At 41.3% G+C, this 19,878-nt stretch overlaps 1 protein-coding gene and 1 long non-coding RNA gene across 4 annotated transcripts in view; one reads left to right on the forward strand and one right to left on the reverse strand.

The window, feature by feature from the left end:
- Window positions 1-19,878, reverse strand: part of LOC144391119 (uncharacterized) — an 84,180-nt gene that overhangs the window by 55,141 nt on the left and 9,161 nt on the right. The window lies entirely within an intron of this gene.
- LOC120812444 (SH3 and multiple ankyrin repeat domains protein 3-like) overlaps window positions 1-19,878 on the forward strand; it is a 105,069-nt gene that overhangs the window by 4,331 nt on the left and 80,860 nt on the right. Inside the window, exons 1-7 of one of the 3 annotated variants that reach the window (XM_040168387.2) lie at window positions 2,191-2,508; window positions 10,421-10,529; window positions 10,732-10,883; window positions 11,776-11,943; window positions 14,058-14,174; window positions 18,823-18,900; window positions 19,373-19,439. In XM_040168387.2, the coding sequence (XP_040024321.2) occupies window positions 2,422-2,508; window positions 10,421-10,529; window positions 10,732-10,883; window positions 11,776-11,943; window positions 14,058-14,174; window positions 18,823-18,900; window positions 19,373-19,439 (778 nt within the window). In that variant the 5' untranslated portion in view covers window positions 2,191-2,421. Of the gene's footprint in view, window positions 1-2,190; window positions 2,509-10,420; window positions 10,530-10,731; window positions 10,884-11,775; window positions 11,944-14,057; window positions 14,175-18,822; window positions 18,901-19,372; window positions 19,440-19,878 lie in introns of those variants that run through there. The other 2 variants (XM_040168392.2, XM_040168384.2) reach the window with 2 other exon arrangements.

Below are 19,878 nucleotides of genomic sequence, written 5' to 3' on the forward strand. Positions count from 1 at the left end.
TTCTAAATGGGACATGTGTTTTTTTGCAATAACACTTTCAGGGGTAAAGAGCGAAACCCTTTTACGGGAGACTCTTGCAGCTGTAACACTCAATTTCACTATTCATCCTGCAGCAAGTTTCCCTGTTAGTCAAAGGTCAAGCATTAGCCCACTTTTGGTTGGTTTGGAGCTCATTAGCCGCAGGCTAAAGTTTGAAATGAGGCCATAATTGATAGGATTTCCTTTTCTCCTTCACATTCGACCCGACCAGTTCACTGACCTGGTTAGCCAGGGTGGCTGCAAAGAATGAAATAAAGAGAAAAGCGCATATGTGTTGCTGTTTTGGGGCGGCGGTCGGCCATGTGATAAACCAGAATGGCTGGTAATTTTGCAGTTGGAAAAAGAGCTTCCAGTGGCAGAAATTTCACAATCCCCTTATTTTATTACAGTAATTTACGCAAACTGCCTTAATGACTTGACTAGGTTTTACACTTGAATTTTCCCATTAACATTGTCTTCACTGTCATGCCGTCCTGCATCTATATTCCAGCACTTACATTTCACTCGAACTGTGTGACGCCGTCAGTGTGTCAACAATTTACAATCCCATGTTCTTTAATATTGCACATATCAAAGGGAATTATTTTAGATCTATGTCTATCTTTCATCCACTTTTCACAGTGTTTTAGATTGAAATCACCTACATCTTGCTGTCTAATCCATGATGAACGTAGAACTAATGAGTGGTCTGATAAAAAATATCTCTTGCAGTTAAAAGCAAATTGGTCTGTTGTATCTAATTGGCAGCAGAAAGGATGAATACTATACGGGTGGAAGATCGGATTATTGGATGGATAGGAAACTAGACACGCTCTATAGGCATTTATGAATGAAAGCCTTGGGGAATATAGTGGGAGAGATGGCCAGGCAAGTGGTGGGTTGGGAGAAACTGAAGAGGCGTGTACAGTAGTGGACAGTACATTTAGTAATGCACTGGTTGGTAATGTGGTCACAGCTCTACAGAGCACATTGCTAGATTGAGGGCATTTCAAATGTGCTCTTATCATGAGGCAGTAGATAAATTGTAACCTTTTATAATATAAATTGTTTTAAACTTTTGGGTAAATAATAGATTCACAAGCTAAACCAATATGCACATTATAGTGTGAGAGTGTATATGTGTAAGGATAATTCACAAAAGTCTACCCCATGAAACCCATTGCACAGTGATGCTATTCTTCCTAAACTGAGGCTTTGTATTTGCTGAAAGCAGCTTATTGTCTTTATCAATGGGAATTCCTGCATTATTTTCAAATTACAATAAAACCACACAGAGAATGGAGCTCTTTGTAGGTAGGTATTGTTGTGAGAGCTTAAACCCACCATAACTGCAGTGATATGGCAACAACAGCATTACCAATACCAAAATTGACATATACAGATGCACACCATGCACATGCAGATACACATACATACATACAAACACACAGCTGCATGCATTGCACACGATGCATTGGAGCGTCAAAAACCCTCTTTCACAAGGCTTTGCTTATGGATAATCCCTTAACAGGAAGGGAAATATAGTAGTGTCAAAAAGGGAGTGACATATCTCGGTAGATAGACAAACAAAATGCACTTGTTTGCACCTACACACATGCACACGCACACACACACTCACAGGCACAATCAATCATAATCAAACAAACATGCAAGAATATTTTCCCAGTTGTATGATTAAATTGTTGATAATGATTCCTATTTGAGATACTGTTTGTGTCTGTTTTTGAGTGGTTGAAGTGTGAATTCACAAGTGTGTGTGCACATGAACTGTACATACTGTCTGGGAGATTTGTCAAAAAAAAACATCATAATACCAACAATTGTACATTATTTCATTTCAGGAAAATTTGTGGTTCATAAACGAGAGCATTAGTTAATAGCCAAGGAGTTTCCACTATCATTAAACACTTTGGACTACAATAACAGGGATTGCGCCGCACTCTGGTGTTAGTCTTGTTTTCTGTATTTACTTTCACACTTCCTTTCCTTGCTTGCACACCCTACTTTTCCTCTCATTTACTGTTTCCCCTCTCTCCCCTCCCTCTAGTTTCCCTCCCTCTCCACTGACTCTCTCCCTCCCCCCGCCCTCCCTATTCTCTCCAGCAATCCTTCAGAATCAACCCCTTACCATCTCTCCGCCTGTGTATGCACACGAGTCGTTGTGTGCGTCTGTGCTGGGCGAGTGTTTCTGTGAGTTTGCGTGTGTGTGCGTGTGCTACTTTGACACTAGGAGAGGTAGTGGAGAAGGAGAGAGCAAGAGGAGAGGAGACAAGGAGGAAAGGGGACTGGATATGGCCATGTGGACGATGTTTTGGCATTGGGGCTTTAGCTGACCTACAGAGAGTGCATGAGTGACGGGGAGCGCGTCTGTGTGCGTGAGAGATGGGATCCAATCTGGGGAAAAGACAAGCGGCCGAAAGAAGAGAAAGAAAAAATAAACAAATGAGGAAGGCCAGACTCAATAGTAAGGTACCCCAATTGCTCTCATCATCTCTTTAACTTGATGTATCATTGTTTCTGGTTTTAACGTATCTTTATCCTCCCCTGTCTTTATGTTTTCCGTACTTTCTACTTCCAATTGTTCCAAAAGATCCCCCACCTCATCCCTGTCTACCTGCGCTCACTCTCCTTCTCTCGCTGGCTTTAGTTCCGTTGTTATGCTCTGCTGCATGTTGGCTGTGTGCATAGCTGCTGCAGTCTTGTCTGTTACCTTGACAGAATGCTAATGTTTCTTTCTGCACTGGTTCAGTTGAAAACCGCAGGCTTGGATCACTGTGTCTATTTGTGCATGGGTGTGTGTGTGATCCTGCTACTCCGTGTGTGTCAGAGGATTGGGCAATTTTTGCCAGTGTGAGATCTTGTTGTTGTTTTTCTTTTGGGTCTCTGAGTAAGTAAGGCAAATGTGTGTGTGTGTGTGTGTGTGTGTGTGTGTGTGTGTGTGTGTGTGTGTGTGTGTGTGTATGTGTGTGTGTGTGTGTGTGTGTATCATTGATATAAAAGGTTTTTCAGTTTTACATACAATTGATGTTGTGTTGTGACTTTGTTACTTACAAATCCAGATTGTGTAAAACGACGCACTGCGCTTTGGTGTAGTTTTTGTAAATTTGTTTTGGCTGTGGCTCGTAGGGGGACAGTCTTACTGACATTACGCCTGTCCTGTTGTCTACTGGGCGACTGCTTGTCTAGCATGTGTGCAATTAACTTGAAATTACAGCTCTGTCCTCTAATGTGTTGTACTTCGTCACAACGCACTTTGAGTTTCTCATGTTTAGAAGAAGGAATTGATTGCATTGATTTCAGTACACTCTAAACCCAGGCCATGTAGAACCTCCAGCCCATAACACAGCCCTCAGACCCTCCACCAGACCTCGGATATGAAAATGCAGCCAACTAAACATCATCCACACAATGTATTACGGCATTTTGCATCCATATATTGAATTGAACTGGAACTGAACCTGCCGGTTGGTCTTGATGATGCTGCGCCTCGTCGCACAAGTTCATTTCACAATGGAGAAACAACACATTGTATGGTTCTTGCTACATCCCACTCCCAGAAGACTCTTATTCTAGGTCAGGCAGTATGAATAGTTGACTGTAGAGCGGGATGCCTGTGGCATAAAGTACAATGGAGTCTAATAAATGTCTGGCTGAATATACATTCTACCCACAGATCCCTGCGTCAGCCTGAAGCCTGCTGGCCGCCCGATTCCGCTCTCTCTCTCTGTGGCCTATGAGCTTGTTTGCAGCCAATCAATCACTTCATTTTGTTGAAGACGTAAAATCCTGAAGAACCACCTTTATTGCTAGAATTCAGTAAAATGATAAAGTGTAACATTCTCTTTAAAGCTGCAAGTCAGCAAATTACCATTACATTGTGTTAAATATAATACTTAATTGCCATTGAACAAGGTTATTTTTGTTACATTTCCTATCAGGGTTCAAATATATATATATATATATATATTACAAAACAATAATGACAATGCTTCCAGATTATATTGTGTTTTTTGCTTCTTTGAAGAGAAAAATAAATAAAACATTATATAACGGCAAAGATGACAAGAAAAGGTTAGACTGTAGTGAAACCAAAATAAACACACACTAAGCAAGTAAGCAAGTTTCAACTTTTGATTTCAACTGAATGCTTTATTAGCAAGGTTCAATTAGGGAGGATTTTTTCACATTTCTTCTCAGCAGCAGGCTTAGCTCCGGTTTTCTCTCGGCCTGTTTAGTTGTGTTTCAATCCTTTGGCTCTGTTCCCCTGCAGCCCGCCTGCCTGCGTCCTGGTGTCAGTTTGTGCCTGAAAGCACATGACGGTACCTGATTCAGCTCTTTCTTTCTCTGGTCTATTTGGTTCTGATGACAGCATGCATTCCACCTGCTTAGTAACACTCAGAGCCATGCATACAAACAACAATTGAGTGCTACTGTAATATCTCCAGAGGTGTCAAGTAACAAAGTACAAATACTTCGTTACTGTACTTAAGTAGAAATTTTGGGTATCTATACTTTACTAAAGTATTTATTTTTCAGACGACTTTTTACTTCTACTCCTTACATTTTCACGCAAATATCTACTTTCTACTTCTTACATTTTAAAAACAGCCTTGTTACTTCCAGCTTGTCGTAGTTCAAAAACACACAAACACAAAAACCCATCTAGATACATGGCGCTATGCGGACAGTGAATGTGATTGTGTTTGGATGAGAATATAAAGTGGTCTTTGGAAAGTTGGTATTTAGCGACATGGACCCTCCTCCTCTTCCTCACGCAGATTTGTCCTAAATGTTTTTTCTAACTTTATTGAGAGTCTGGCACAACTCAGCGACTTGCAAGTAGTGCAGCGTATTAAATAAAGTGATGTGTGTCTTGATGCGGCTTTGGAAATGAACACAAAGGGATTCTGTATTTGCTCATGAAGCCTGAACATTCTGGTTATTTTGATAACCGACCGAATGGGTTGTGGTTTTATCTGTTTAAGTCAGATACGTTTGTTGTTGTTGTTGTTGTTGTTTCCACCATCCCAACGGCAGGTCACATGATCTGCAGGCACCTTCTGATAACATTGTAACGGACTGACGTGTTGTGTGAGCGAGGTTACGGATTAAGAGTTTGTCCTTAATGGAATTTCTTACATTACTTTTACTTTTATACTTTAAGTAGTTTTGAAACCAGTACTTTTATACTTTTACTTAAGTAAAAAGCTTGAGTCGATACTTCAACTTCTATAGGAGTCTTTTTAAACCCTAGTATCTGTACTTCTATTTGAGTAATGAATGTGAATACTTTTGACACCTCTGAATATCTCCGGTGGAACCCTTTATGGCTTGTAACGTAAACTGCACTCAAACGTCAGCTGTTGACGCTGAAATAGAAACGAAAAATCTACACACAGAGTAAAAAATGTATGATAATACAAAAAGAAACTTCTGAAATCAATGCAGTATCATAAGCTCTCTCTCGCTGTCTGTGTGCTCGTAGCGTGTTTCATATAGATGCGTCGTTCTTTCTCATCCCGTTCCTCGCACTTATCATTGCCTGCGTTTCAAGCAGGTGCACCTGATGGTGTGCACTTGTCATCCAGCCTCTTCTCAATGCAATCCATTTTAAATGACATGATCTCAACACACAGCTTACTCCGCATGAGCCCTACGGCTCAGTGTAGATGCAGTCAAGTGAAGCCTGCTTAGTGCGTTGGGGAGTAGCGAGCTATCTCTAATCACGTTTGATACTTTCATCCCCTTGAAACACGAGGCAACCCTTTGGCTGGACTCTTTAAAAAGAGGATTGGCCACATAGCTGTTGCCCAGGTTATTCTGTTCTGTTCTGGCCGGGGGCACAAGGACGGGACGGGCAGGAACGAACGGCCTGGTGAATTGTTAGTGCTGAGATAAGTTGGAGCAGATCTGCGATTTTTCACGGACGGATTAAATGTTTTATGTGCAGATAAGCACAAGTATTTACTTAATATACAAAACTCTAACAAGGAAAATACCAGTCTGCTGTTGTGACACTGTGACAACATGAAAATGGAGCCCAGAGAGTATCATTGTGACAACCCCAATGAATACACCGCTTTTCATAGAGTTGTGTGTGTGTCTGTCTTTGTGTTGTTATTAACACATATCTGCAATTTTAATTTGTAGTGTTGTTGTTTGCGTCGATGTCTTTCTTTTTGTTGCACTAATTGGTTGGCAAGGAAGTAAGAGCTCATTGTTCTGATGTAAGGAACAATGCTGGACAAAGCCCCCTGTCGGCGCTGCCAGTAGGGCGGGTGGAAAAGGCTAGTCCGCGCTGCCCAAACGGTAGCTCATTAAGAGGAGTACAAGGAGTTATGCAGAGCTAAAAACGTATCATTCCAGTCTGTCTGAGAGGGGTCGTCGTGGCGCAGGGGTTAGAGAAGGTGTGCTGGGAAGTACAAGGTTGGTGGTTCGATTCCAATAATAATAATAATAATAATAATAATAATAATAATGTAATGTAATAAAGATACCATGCTGCTGCGCTCAGAGAGAGCTGCTAAGAGTTGGCACAGAGTTGGCACAGGTTAGACTTAACACTGCTCAAACGACTCATGAGATCAGGAGTAAATTGTCACAGTTTGCGGTTATGCCTTCGGTCGCTGTTCTTGTATTGATACCATGAAGAGCTGCTAAGAGTTGGCCGGCACAGGTTAGACTTAACACTGCTCAAACGACTGGACTCGATCAGGAGTAAATTGTCACAGTTTGCGGTTATGCCTTCGGTCGCTGTTCTTGTATTGATACCATGAAGAGCTGCTAAGAGTTGGCCGGCACAGGTTAGACTTAACACTGCTCAAACGACTCATGAGATCAGGAGTAAATTGTCACAGTTTGCGGTTATGCCTTCGGTCGCTGTTCTTGTATTGATACCATGAAGGTGTTTAAAGTAGCCTGTTAAAACAGGCATGAAAATGTGTGTAAGAAGGATAATTAAATGTTCCTTTATTGCACAGATTTACTAAATCAAACAGTAAGACACATTGTATATCGAAACCAGAATTCAGTTCCAAGTTGTAAAATGCAGAAATAGCAGAATCCAGAGTTATTTTCTAAAGGAAACGCCACTAATCTTACTCTATGACCCCTACAATGACAAAGATATTAAGATCCAGGTGATTTCATCTTCATTTTAAAATCTGAAATCTCCAACAGTGTAGTTATTGCTCGTCATACATCCATGGCTTGAACTCCTCCCTACGAACTGCAGATACGAGTCTACACAGAGGCCGAGGCACTGAGCCATGATGAATATCTTTGAACGCACCCCGTGTGCTCGTCCTCGCGACACAGAATCTGTTACGCAGCTTGCGCTGACAGCAGGACCCTGTTTCAACGTCGAGCCAAGCATCACGTCCACGTCCTCTATCCCAACTGTGCAGGCCACACTTGCATCACATGTCCCCAGAGCGTTTCCATGACCCACTGCCCTGGCTCCCTCCGCCTCAGCAACAGGGCTCTTTACAAACATGTGTGTATTTCATGGGCCAGCTCACATTGGGTCAGAGAGGATGATCTCTGCCCAAATAGGCATTGTGTTGGTGATCATTTTAATTACTACTCATCAATGGCACGGCGTAGTGTAAGCCAGCTGTGCGGGGCCGGGGGGGGGGGACTGTGTAGCCATGTGGCAATAAGTGTGAATATAGTGCAGTGGAAGTGTTTGGCACACATACAGTACGTGCTGCATGGATAACACATGGATGCACATTAGCTACTGAACATTGTGAGTACATCCCCCTTCATGAAGCTGTGGCAAAACAAACTATGAAAGGAGGAAGGAAACTAAGGAAGTACGTCCCAATTAAAGAGAAGGTGGCACAGAGGGGGGAGTGTGTCCTGGGCCCTTATCCAGGTTTTACACCAAACGACTGCAGAATACAACAAGGCTTCCACTCAATACCAGGACATTGGCGGTGGTGGTGAATGCATTAATTTGCAGACTTATTATTGGTTTTATTACTAATAAATTCATAGAAGAGGCTTTTTTCAGGGAATTGGCTAGAAATGTCCATCAGTTGCAGCACAAAAGCTTGAAAATAATACACAGACAAAAAGCCTAAAGGTATGAAAGGCAGACACGACAAAATAAACCCTGTAGTTGAGGAGTAATTTCCGGTCGAGCAGATGAGGACACCTTGTGCGGAGAATCAAACTGAATCTCCGGGATATTTTTTTGGATTAAAGTTAGTCAATATCCGTAGACTCTCTGATTTGATTAATGCTTATGTTTCTTGCTCTGCTGCACTGAGATAAGATGCTATCTTTCATTTTGCCCTTTACTGTACCTAACTGTACCTAAGTAGCTGAAGAGTGGATTGCTGTATTGGAAATCAACTATTTTTGCTCCTTTATTGGCCAAAATAAGTATGCCGGGATAAAGACCACATCTTTGTTACCTTCCTCTCCTCCATCTTTAGATTCCCATGGTGACATATGGTGCACGTGTCAGTGCACCAGTGTGATTAATGCACTTTACAAGTGAACTATCTTGTTGTCTCTGGAGGTAACTACAACAGATTGCTCTAAATGAAAACTTTAAAAATTATACACGAGGGAAAGTGCTAGGGACTGTTTGTTGTGGATTACAAAAAGCAAAAGAAAGCCACATCCAGAGATCATTAATTACAGGGTGACAGCCGATGCAGGACAGTATTCATTTTCATATATGATTGAATCTGGCATGTCAATGAATGAAGGACAGACTGGGGCACCGCACGTATTTTTTTCCACTTGATTTTAAATGATCTATTTTTTATAAGTTGAAGCAAATTTAGTTAATTTCATATTTGACTGTTATTAAAGATTCTATGGACATTTTGTTGCTTATTGAGACCTTTGCCAAAACCGATAAATCTTTACAAACGCTTATCAAAATGTTTCAACATGCAATAAATCACACATCAGACCCAGCTGATCGTTGGCAAATCATCACAATTCCCTTCAAGGCAGTATCCGAGGCATTGTGCAGGACGCACACACAGACACACACACACACAACCTCAATGCTCTTCCCACTCGTGTGTGCTTTGGCTGTCAGAGCTGTCTTTGTATCCTATCACCATAACAACTGCCTCACAGAGCATCAGAAAAAAAAAGAAAAAACAGAAAGTGAATTTGTCTCACACAGTTTGACTTGGAGATGGTGAGCGTAGCAGTCGACCGATCCACGCAGCACGTGGTTTGCATGAGAAAGAGGGTAGCTTTTAGAGGCTGCAGACGGCGTGGCGCGCAGGGAAGTACTGAGTGCGACGTTTGAATCCGGAAGGTGCAGGGTGTGACTTTTATAGAACAAGGCATATGCAGTATGTGATGCCACATATGGTGAGTGCCTATGGCTTCTGAGTGCTTTTCGCCTTCTTGCAATGTGAGTGTACCTGTTTGCACGTGTTGAAGTTTGTTACCTTGAATGCAGTGTGCTAAGTAACTCAGCTGTGTAAAATGTAATATATGTGTGTTTGTGTCGGAACGGTTTTGCACATGTGGATGTTACACAATGTCTGAGAATGAGAACCAGAGAATTAAACAGTAATGAAAGTCTTCTGTTCAAGATAATTTTGTATAATCCAGATCTTGTCTCAATTACATCCTCAAGATTCATATTAGATTTATATCTATGTCCTCTTGGATAGTTTATATGTTAGGATTGTACCACAGGCTAATTTATAAAAATGACTATTTTACTCCAAGCCGTTTTTTAGTATTGCACATGATTGCAGTCATTAGACACTTTGACACTGTTCGCTATAAAATATTGTGTCTCAGATATAAATTGTTGTTGTTTTGATTCGTCAGGGTATAGAAACATATTCTAAAATGCTGATACCTCGTTCATAGCTTAATTTCCTCATCTATGCTCTCCAGGGTTACACCCATCAGCAGAGGTGATGAATATGTTTAATCAGAGGAAGAGGAATGTAGGTTTGTGCACATGTCTTTGCCTGTTTTAGGACGACGGTTTTAAACGCCAGTGTTAGACTCAGTGTTAAGCGTTACTCTCCGGCATTGTACAATATGATAACCATTACATTTGAACTGAAAATGTGACGTTAGCCTCAGAATCAAATTTTCTTGGGTCTGATATCCAAAAGAAAAGGTCTTAATTTCAGCATAACAGCCATTTTCTGGTCTTTTTCGACATCCTATCGCTGGTTTTATATCTACTGCACATGGCCCATTTGCTTGGCATGACAGAATAAAACCTTCAAACACAGAAAGAGAGAGCGGTGACTTTAGCTTTCATCTCTGAACTGCATTATTAAACATCCCCCATCCAGTCTGACATCAACCAATCACAGCTGTCTTTATCTTCACTTCCCCCTTACCTCCTTCCCACTACCTTGTCTCCCTCCATTAGGCAAACTTGAAGAAGTTTATGGAGTACATGCAGCAAAGGAACATTGAAAAGGTCTCAAGGTTCCTGGAAAAGGGCCTGGACCCCAACTTCCATGATCCAGATACAGGAGGTGAGGAACTATCTTAGTTAGCAGTGATCCAAATGCATATTTATTGAAGATGCAAACCCACAGTTTTGTCAACTCCAACAAGCTTTGTCCTCAAATATTGACAGCTTCAATTGTTTGATGTTATTATACTAAGAAAAATGCACAATGTTACCTGAAATAACATTTTGGTTATTGTTTGCTTTCTCGTCTTTTGATTTTACAGAATGTCCTCTCACGCTCGCAGCACAGCTGGAGGGATGTGCAGATCTCATCAAGGTGCTGAAGAGTGGAGGGGCGCATCTGGACTTCAGAACAAAAGATGGCATAACAGCCCTGCACAAGGCCGTGCGCAGCAAGAACTATACAGCACTTATAGTGAGTGCAGTACACACACAAAGGTCGCAGACAGCTGACTAATCTCTTTTATTTCTGCACTACACCAATTGCTTTCTTGCAAAAATGTTCCCTTGGAGAAGAGAACTTCCAGGTAGGAAATCTCTGGCAAAGAATGCTTGACCAATTGAGTACAGAGCGAATTAACAGCCCGAGCGATTACTAAATATGTGAGGACTCACATGATCTCTTCAAATTGCCCGGCTATTCATTAAATGGCCTCGCATGTGCCTGCTTTGAGGATGCTTGTAACTTCAATGAAAGGATTTACATGAGTCATGCCATTTATTTTCCCGTTGAGCTGGAACCGTTGAGAATGAAATTGGTTATTTCTCATTGTCGAAATACAAATATTTAATGTCACAGTGCCGTGTAAGATACATCATCTATTTCCACTGTGGGTGGCGTGGTGGTGTAGTGGTTCGTACTGTCGCCTCACAGCGAGAAGCTCCAGGGTTCAACACACCACCCAGCGGCCTCTCTGAGTGGTGCTCGCATGTTCTCCCCGTGTCTGTCTCCAGGAGCTCGAGTGTCCTCCCACAGTCCAACGACATGTCCCTGGGGGTCACTTAATTGGTGACTCTTAATGGCAGGTTTAGGTGTGTGAGAGTCAATTGCTGTCTGTCTCTCTGTCGGCCCTGACATCGACTGCCCTCTTAGCAGTATAGATGGATGACATACAATATTTTCCTACGGTCCCACAGAGAAAACTACTTTGCTGAGATTTTTTCTTGCGATAGAATTTACGTTGTTTTAATAACGTAAATGTATAAACAACATAGACTTTGTTACTGGTCTACGCTCAAACCTCACATTGTGACTGTATGGAGTGCTTAAAGCATTATTGCCCCAAACCGCCCTCTTATCCCACTAGACGCTGTTGGACTTGGGTGCATCGCCCGACTATAAAGACAGTAGGGGGTTGACTCCTCTGTACCACAGCTCGATGGTAGGAGGAGACCCCTACTGCTGTGAGCTGCTGCTGCATGATCATGCACAAGTTGGCTCTGTGGATGAGAATGGCTGGCAGGAGATACATCAGGTAACACACACACACGCACACACACACAGACACACACACAAAGCTGTGATGTGTTGTTTGCAGAATACAAATGTAGGTGCAGGGTAAAAGGTCTTGTCTGGATTTCAGAGTTCTTTTGAGTTGATTTTTGTGTCTTCCCTTTTTAATCAATTGAGTTACATTTGCATAATTGCAAAATTTATTGTTTTTCTATAAATTTGTTGAGTGCCAAAACAAATTTCCGATCTATAAAACCGTTATTGAGTCCTGGTACTGCTCACTGGGCAACCATCAACACTTATACATGTATTATTATTACCTATTACCTATTGAATGCTATGCAAATACTGAAGACTACTAAAATGTCATGAGCTATTTGGCTATATAATTTTTAAACATTTTTAAGTCTTCTGTGGTAAAACATTAATCACAAGACTATGTTTTTAATATATATACAAAAATGATTACTTTAAGTTCAGGTCAGCATGGAAACCCATGTGCACCAATATTATTACAAAAAGAGGCTAAATAACAGTCAACGTTTTTCATTTTTCTGCACCAACCATCGCTTACTATCGCTACATACTACTCCGCAACCCCACTTCATCTGTGATTCTTTCTTCCAGAGTTACTTGCCTCCGGTGTAGTTCAAGCTCAAAGACTTGATTTCATAGTTAGAGTGAAGTATGAGTTGTATTTGTACTAGAATAAGCTGAACTGAACCTCATAACTAAGGATAGAACTGCAGTAACTGTTGTGTTGCGGAGTGATTTGTGCCACATGAAATAACCTTAAGGGATTTCCTTAATACATTTTCTCATACTTTTCTTGAGGTACAAAGAATATTCCCAGGGAGCCCCGATGTGTCTTGTTTAATTTTTATTATCCTTCATTAATGGTCTGCACCTCTTCCCGGGGACTCATGTAGCTTAAAACGTTTGTTCTTTGTGTTGATCACAATGTGCCGCTACGACGGATCGTGTACTATCAATACTGTATCCACAGAGTGGGACTCTAATTCCACTGCTGATGCTGCTAAATTTGCTGTGTATTTATCTTCCGATATCCAATGGCAGGATCTGAAGCGGTGCTGTAGAAAGGAAATATTCTTGTCTCAAATCAAAGCTTACCCACACAGAGTAGCCTTATTTGACGATTGTAAGGGGCCTTACAGGGTGCTTTTGCTTTAGTTACCCTAATGTGCACATACTCATCAGTCTGACACTTTTCCCAAAGTTTGAAGATGTTTTCAGAAAAGAAAATACAAAAATGTTGTTGCGTAATGACTCTATAAGCTTCTAAACCCTTTTTGCTTTCCTTAGAAGTGTGTTCAAGTGTACCTTGGTGAAGACACAGACAATTTGTTTGTTAAAACGTTTTTAATGGAAGGATATACAGAAATCTCAATGATGTGATCAGATGTGTTTTGTGTTTATAAAGGCAAGATACAGTAAAATAAATCTAAGAACCCCTCAGCTCTACACATTTTCTCCCTATTTGATTTATTTCACCTCCTTGCTCTCGTCCCCCACTTTTCTTGATGTCCTTTCACGCATTAGTATTCTAGGGGTGTATATCGTGCACAATAGGATACACTACTGAAACTCTGATAACCAGCAACAATCCCAGCATCATTTGTGTGCTGTCTCCCTGCTGTCACACGCTCTTAGCAAGACAGCACCCAGGAGGGAGGGAACCATCGCTCGGAAGAGCTGGTGCGCTTCTTTCAATGACACAGGACAAAACCCCGGAGTAGAAGGGAAAGATGGGGGAGGAGATAAATAAAGAGTAGAGGAAATGTTTATCGCTCCGAGGTATCTGAAGCAAAGAAGCTCAACTCTTGTATAATATCATTTTAACTCATTTTAATATTTGGCCCCAGGTGATGCAAAGTTTTTTTTCTTGCTTTTAGAGAGGTAAGGAGAAGTATCTCAAGGGAAAACAAAATAATATATTCAATAGTAAAATATTTTTGTTTTAGTTGTTACAATTTCTGTGTACCTCATTTGTAAAAGAAAACTTCTTGAAACCCAATGAGCTCTACACAACCATGTTGGTTGTTACCTTATACCTTTTTTAAAGTAAATTAGGGTTTGTTTTCTAAATAAAGTAAATATGTGATTATGTCCTTTCAGGCGTGCCGCTACGGCCACGTGCAACACCTGGAACACCTGCTGTTCTACGGAGCTGACATGAGCGCCCAGAATGCATCTGGAAACACTGCACTGCATGTGTGTGCTCTCTACAACCAGGTACCAGTTGTTGAAATGAATATGCTTGGGCGCTTGAGAAGTGGAGTTTTCTGTGGAATTACATTCAAATGGGTTAGATGTGCAATACACGATTTACGTCCAAGGCCAAAGTGGCCAAGTGAGAGAGAATGTCACACTTGCACGGCGAAGAGGCTGTATGACGCGTTTACGTTAGTGCCCGTGGCTAAAATCCCATGTGAAAATCTTTTGCATTTCTTAAATACAGTAAATAACCATGACAACAATCTTCCTCTCTATGACGCGTATGCGATTCCCCAGCAGGTCACATGTACCCACCCTCCGTGATTTCAGTCTGGGAGGCATTGTTGCCATTAGTGCTGATGGTGTCTAACATCTGTGCCAGCTGTTGACGGAATGGTTGTATTGTCGTCGATGTCTCAGATCGGTGGAGTAGTCGTAGTGTAGTTGAGGCTAAACTTAATCGGAATCATATACATTCTGTGTTTGCGTCAATAGAACTTGTTCGACAACTGACTCAAAAATGTTGGGCTGCTGTTAACATCTGTGAATTAGAGGTAAAAAAACAGCTGTATGTTGTTGTTGTAGTTTGTCATTTTTTGATGGTCTGTTTGATTGAAATGTGCAGTTGTACAGTTATTGTTAAGCTCAAAATGATCAATGAATCACGTTGATTCTTTGTGTCACAATGACTACATCAAGCTTTTATTTATTAGAACAAGCTAAGAACCGTGGTTTTATATTTTAAGGAATTGCTTAAACTGTTTTATATTTTTAGGTTTTAAGTTTTAATCCAACGTCCTCATGGAAATACACCTTAAATCCATAGAGGAATAAATAGATAAAAAGGAAAATTTTGTGCTCATTAATCACCAATTGGTGCTCTGGAGAGTATTCACGCCAGGAGAAACGTGTTATTCGGCACTGACGCATAATAAACCTCAGTAATAAATAACACCAACAATAAAGTGAATGACTCAACAGACAGAACGTCTGTATCTGTATATATATATATAGAAGGTTTTCCTTCATTGGTAAAAGACAGTAGTCCTTCAGTTCATGAACATTAAATGAGCACTTTGCTAGGACTTCATTAACAAATGAAATATGTTTTAGTTGTGTGTGTGTGTGAGTATTTGCATGTTGTAATTTGAACTGTGTGTTCCAGTCATGAGGAACGGCCTGCTTCAACTGGACTGGAACACCACAGTCTCATGAGAGCCAGAGAGGTTTTCAGCTACAGGTTTTGAAAGCACAGCATCAAAACTTAACACAATCTGTTTGTAACACATTCATTTGACTGAAGTCATTATATGTTCACACTCCTCAGTCAAGGGGGGGACAGGAGTTGTTGTGTGTGAGTGTGAGTGTGTGTGTATGTGCATGTGGGTGGATATAATGATAGAGAAGATGGAGGAAACTGGGAACTGGTGATACCCCTGATACAAAGTTCTAACTGGGAAACTCCCCGGAGTTTGGTCCACGGTAAATGGTTCTGCTATCGGTACTTTAGAAGTTTCTAGTGAGTTCTCTGTGTAAAAAACTATGGGACGAGGGGTAGAGTCGTGCGGAGAAGCACGCCGGTGGATGGCCTGCAGTAATGTTCTAAAATTCAAAAAAGTATAAGCAACAAAAGGGAGGTTTTTTTCTTGCAGTTCAAGTTGTTGATTATTTTTTAATTTTTCTCACAAAATAATCAAAAAGAACCGGTGAGAGTTTTGACAGGGAACCAAACCGATAAGCTGCGTTGATATTAGCATTAGCATTGATAAGCTCCTAACGATACCTCTCCCTCTCCGGAGCCCGGTAAATGCAGTGGCGAAGATCAATATGGAGAGAGAAAAGAGGTTCAGGTAAAGGTGAGGGAGAGTGGATGAATGGCAAGATAACATAATCAGCAGCAACAGCGTAAACCTGATCAATGCTTCCATTGAGGGGGTCCGGCTGGCCATTACCATTCACTCACTGGGCTTTCAGCCCGGCACTCGTGATCAGCAGCAGTGAATGAAGCCGCGCTAGGGGTCTTTACCCGGCAGACAGATCCATGCAAGCTGGGTCGGGTAAACTATTGAGAAAGGACACAGTAGGTAGTATAATGGCAACTGGTGACCACCAGGATGAGTGGAGTTAGAGAGAGGATGTGCGAGACACACACAGACCTGTTCAAACCAGAGATCAATGTAATCTCTGAGCCACTTCTTGATAAGCTGCGCAGAGGAAAAGAAACCCTATTCCGTGCTACAGCACTTTTGTTATGTTGTTGTTCCACACGATAATGAGGAATATTTCAGACCTAAATTGTGCATCATTATGTGCTTTTGATGTCACAATCCAATTTAAAAACAAACTCTACTCCCAGTGGATGCCAAATCTGCTTCAAATCTAATGAAAGAAGAATCCTCAACTGTATAGACATGGCTGTGAGAGCTACCATCTGTCTCACTCGTTACACATGACTGACCCACGTCATTACTGTAAAGTACTCAACTTAGCTCACTGTGTATTCCTCTCCCAAAAATGTAATCACATCTAGCAAACCACGGTGAGGACTGCTGGAAAGGTTTTCTTAATGAATTCCTATAGGAAGCTTTAGAGAAAAGAGCACGACAGATGGCCCCGCGCTGTAATTGGCCTTTGCACGTATGGGTGTGTGTATGTGTGTGTGTGTGTGTGTGTGTGTGTGTGTGTGTGTGTGTGTGTGTGTGTGTGTGTGTGTGTGTGTGTGTGTGTCTTGTCTGTGTGTGTGGCCTATGCATTTTTCCAAAGCATGTGTGTAAAAAAGTGTTAAATGTCTATAAATAACAAAAACTCAGGAATTCAACTACTGAGCGGCATTCATGTGATTATTTGAGAAGGTGAACTTGTTTACGTCAATGTTAGTAGCAGTAGAGTATGTTGTAACGTGCACGTATGGGAGAGATTCAAGTGCCGGGTGGGCCTTGCGTGTAACCTTTACACCGGGGATTGGTGCGGAAACATTGTTACTATCGTCGTCAAGGAGGTTGATTTTGGTTTGTTGTGTTGGTCAGTAGAAACACAAATACAACATTGAACCTATTTCCATGAAACTGTGTTGAATGGCTACATTTTGCCGTTGGCAGAGTTCTTCTCCCTGACATGCTACTGACCGACGGTTGCTGGCCGTCATAATAACACAACACACTTTCCAGCTTGAATTTTTTTTTAGGTAATCAAATACTGAAAGTCACAACAAGCGGTGGACAGTTTTGACACAGAGGTCAAAGAAATGCCGCTCTCAACACAGGCGGAAAGGAATGAATCTGAGCCGCACAACCAAACTGAAAACTCCCTATTTGGCAAACGGCTTTAGAGACGAAAGACAGATATCCAGTGTCTGATGACATGTGTCCAATGTGTGATGTATCTGTATATATATATGCTATACATGAAACAGGCAGTTGAGTCTGAACTGCTCGTTCTGCGGCAGGTTCTCTAATCCCATTGAAATGGATGCAATCATTTTTTGTTTTGTCTGTCTTTGTAAACCTTTCATATAAGAATGAAAGATGAATGAATTGAACGAATGTCCATACATATTTGTTGAATGGTATTCATTATATTTCTTCTTAAAACCATCGATGTACATCCATACATCTCATTGGGGATTAATTGACTCAGGGGTGGCGATATTGACAGTACTCATTCTGTTATTTCTCAGCACCATCTAGTTATATGGCATTTACAACTAAGGCCCTTCTTCCTAGAAAGACAAAGATATTTTAGACCCCGTTATCAGCGTAATGCAGAGTATTCATGCATTAATTGTTAAACCTGCTGCATTTACAAAGCCCCTCCCTCCCCCCCCATATTCACCATCTATACGTACATGAACTTTGCAGGCGTTTACACGCTGCTCAGTTCAGGCACACCAGAAGAGGACGCCACAGTGAATCAGCGTTAACCTCAAACGGTAGTATATATGACCTGGTATATTAATACAGATCATCAGATACAGCCAGCTTGATGAGATAAATCACATGGAACCAAACGTTGAATTAATGTTGTGAGTTGACAGGAGTCTTTGCGCTGATTATAGAGCCAGGCTAATCCTGCTAATCCTTCATCAGTGTTAAATTACGCATCGGCCCTCTTCAAGTCAGCACATGGACACATTAGCGTGTCTGCCCATTTACAAATAGGGATTTTGTTATGCCTGAAGAGCCAGGGCTCGTTTACACACACAGCAATATATTGTAATAAGTCTGACACATAAGAGAGTCAAATGTGTGGTTGTGAACTATTGATTGTTGTGCATGTTGGAATGTGTTTCTTCTATTAACTCAATCCCAGCTCAATTTTTTATATCCGCATGTATCTTTTAGTCATAATTTAGCCATTGCTTTCCCACCTTTTGTCATTAGCGACACACATTGTCGTTGGAGCCAATTCATTAGTGAGATCATTCTATTATTATTGTATTTATTTTGGTTCACACATGTCTGTTAATAAAGTATGAGAGAAAAGCAAGTGGTTGTCAGACCGCTGGTTCCACATATACGGATATATTTGTGCACATTTGACTGTCCGGTTTAAAGAAATTTCGAATTATAATTTTGCATCCCAATTGTCCCGCTCAATTTGTCCAAACGACATACAATGATACTTTAAAGTCGTAGTCAAACATGTGCTTCTCTTTGGGCTCATCCAGGACAGCTGTGCACGAGTCATCCTGTTCCGGGGGGCCAATAAGGAGATAAAGAACTACAACAGCCAGACTGCCTTTCAGGTATGTGCGGTATCCAAGAACCGCGACGCGCTCCTCTGCTTGCAAGGTCGTAGTTTACCTCCTGCGGCTACATTGAATCGTTGATTGCTGTTAAAAACTTAGGCAGCGTATCAGCACCCACCCACTGCTTGCTCCCCATCACAGTATGTGTGTGTGGTTGATGAAGTCCATGTGAAAATAACACAGAAACTTTCTGTGCAGATCAAAGTTAATTATTTTTCTAGAAGGCAGGCTGTTCCACACGCGGTGCCCAAAACGTTGTCACACATACAGATTTTAACCATCTACCACAGCGGCAGACTAAACGTGCTGAGCGTTTATTAGCAGAGGGAACAAAAGAAAAAGATTCTTTATTTATTTTTGTGATATGTTGAGATGTTTATTATTTCGTTGAATTAAACTACTTTCCACTTTGCGACACGGGCCGTTTCAAGTTTCCTTTCTCCTTGCTCCGCTTCATCCCAACCTCCAGGTGGCCATTATAGCCGGAAACTTTGATCTGGCTGAAATCATAAAGGTCCACAAAACATCGGATGTTGGTAAGTCGGCGCCAGCGGAAGTATATCACCAAACGACCTGAGTCTTTTAATGGTTTGAACATCAACGTGGTCAGACTGAAGAATGGAGTGTAGAAAGGGGAGAAGCCAGACAAGAGTAATTTATGGTTATATGCAAAGGTGAAAAGGGAATTGGAATAGAAATAAAGGGGATTTGAAGACGGTTTCAGGGAATTATGGTATCCCTGTTGAGTTGAGTGTTTCTTTCTGTGACGTTCATACAGGAAAACTCTGCCATCTAGTGTGGACAGGCTTCAAAACCCCTATTTTAGGGTTATTCCAATATTGTATTCCCTGTAACATATGTGATGTTTGCAATGGATGCTTCTTTTAATGTGAACAATACTTTTCCCCTGAAAGTACACTTTCATGTGTACTTTGTGTGAACTTAAACTTAAACAAGACTTGTTTATTGTTTGCT

Source organism: Gasterosteus aculeatus, chromosome Y (assembly GCF_964276395.1).
Source record: "Gasterosteus aculeatus chromosome Y, fGasAcu3.hap1.1, whole genome shotgun sequence".
Classification (NCBI taxonomy): Eukaryota; Metazoa; Chordata; class Actinopteri; order Perciformes; family Gasterosteidae; genus Gasterosteus; species Gasterosteus aculeatus.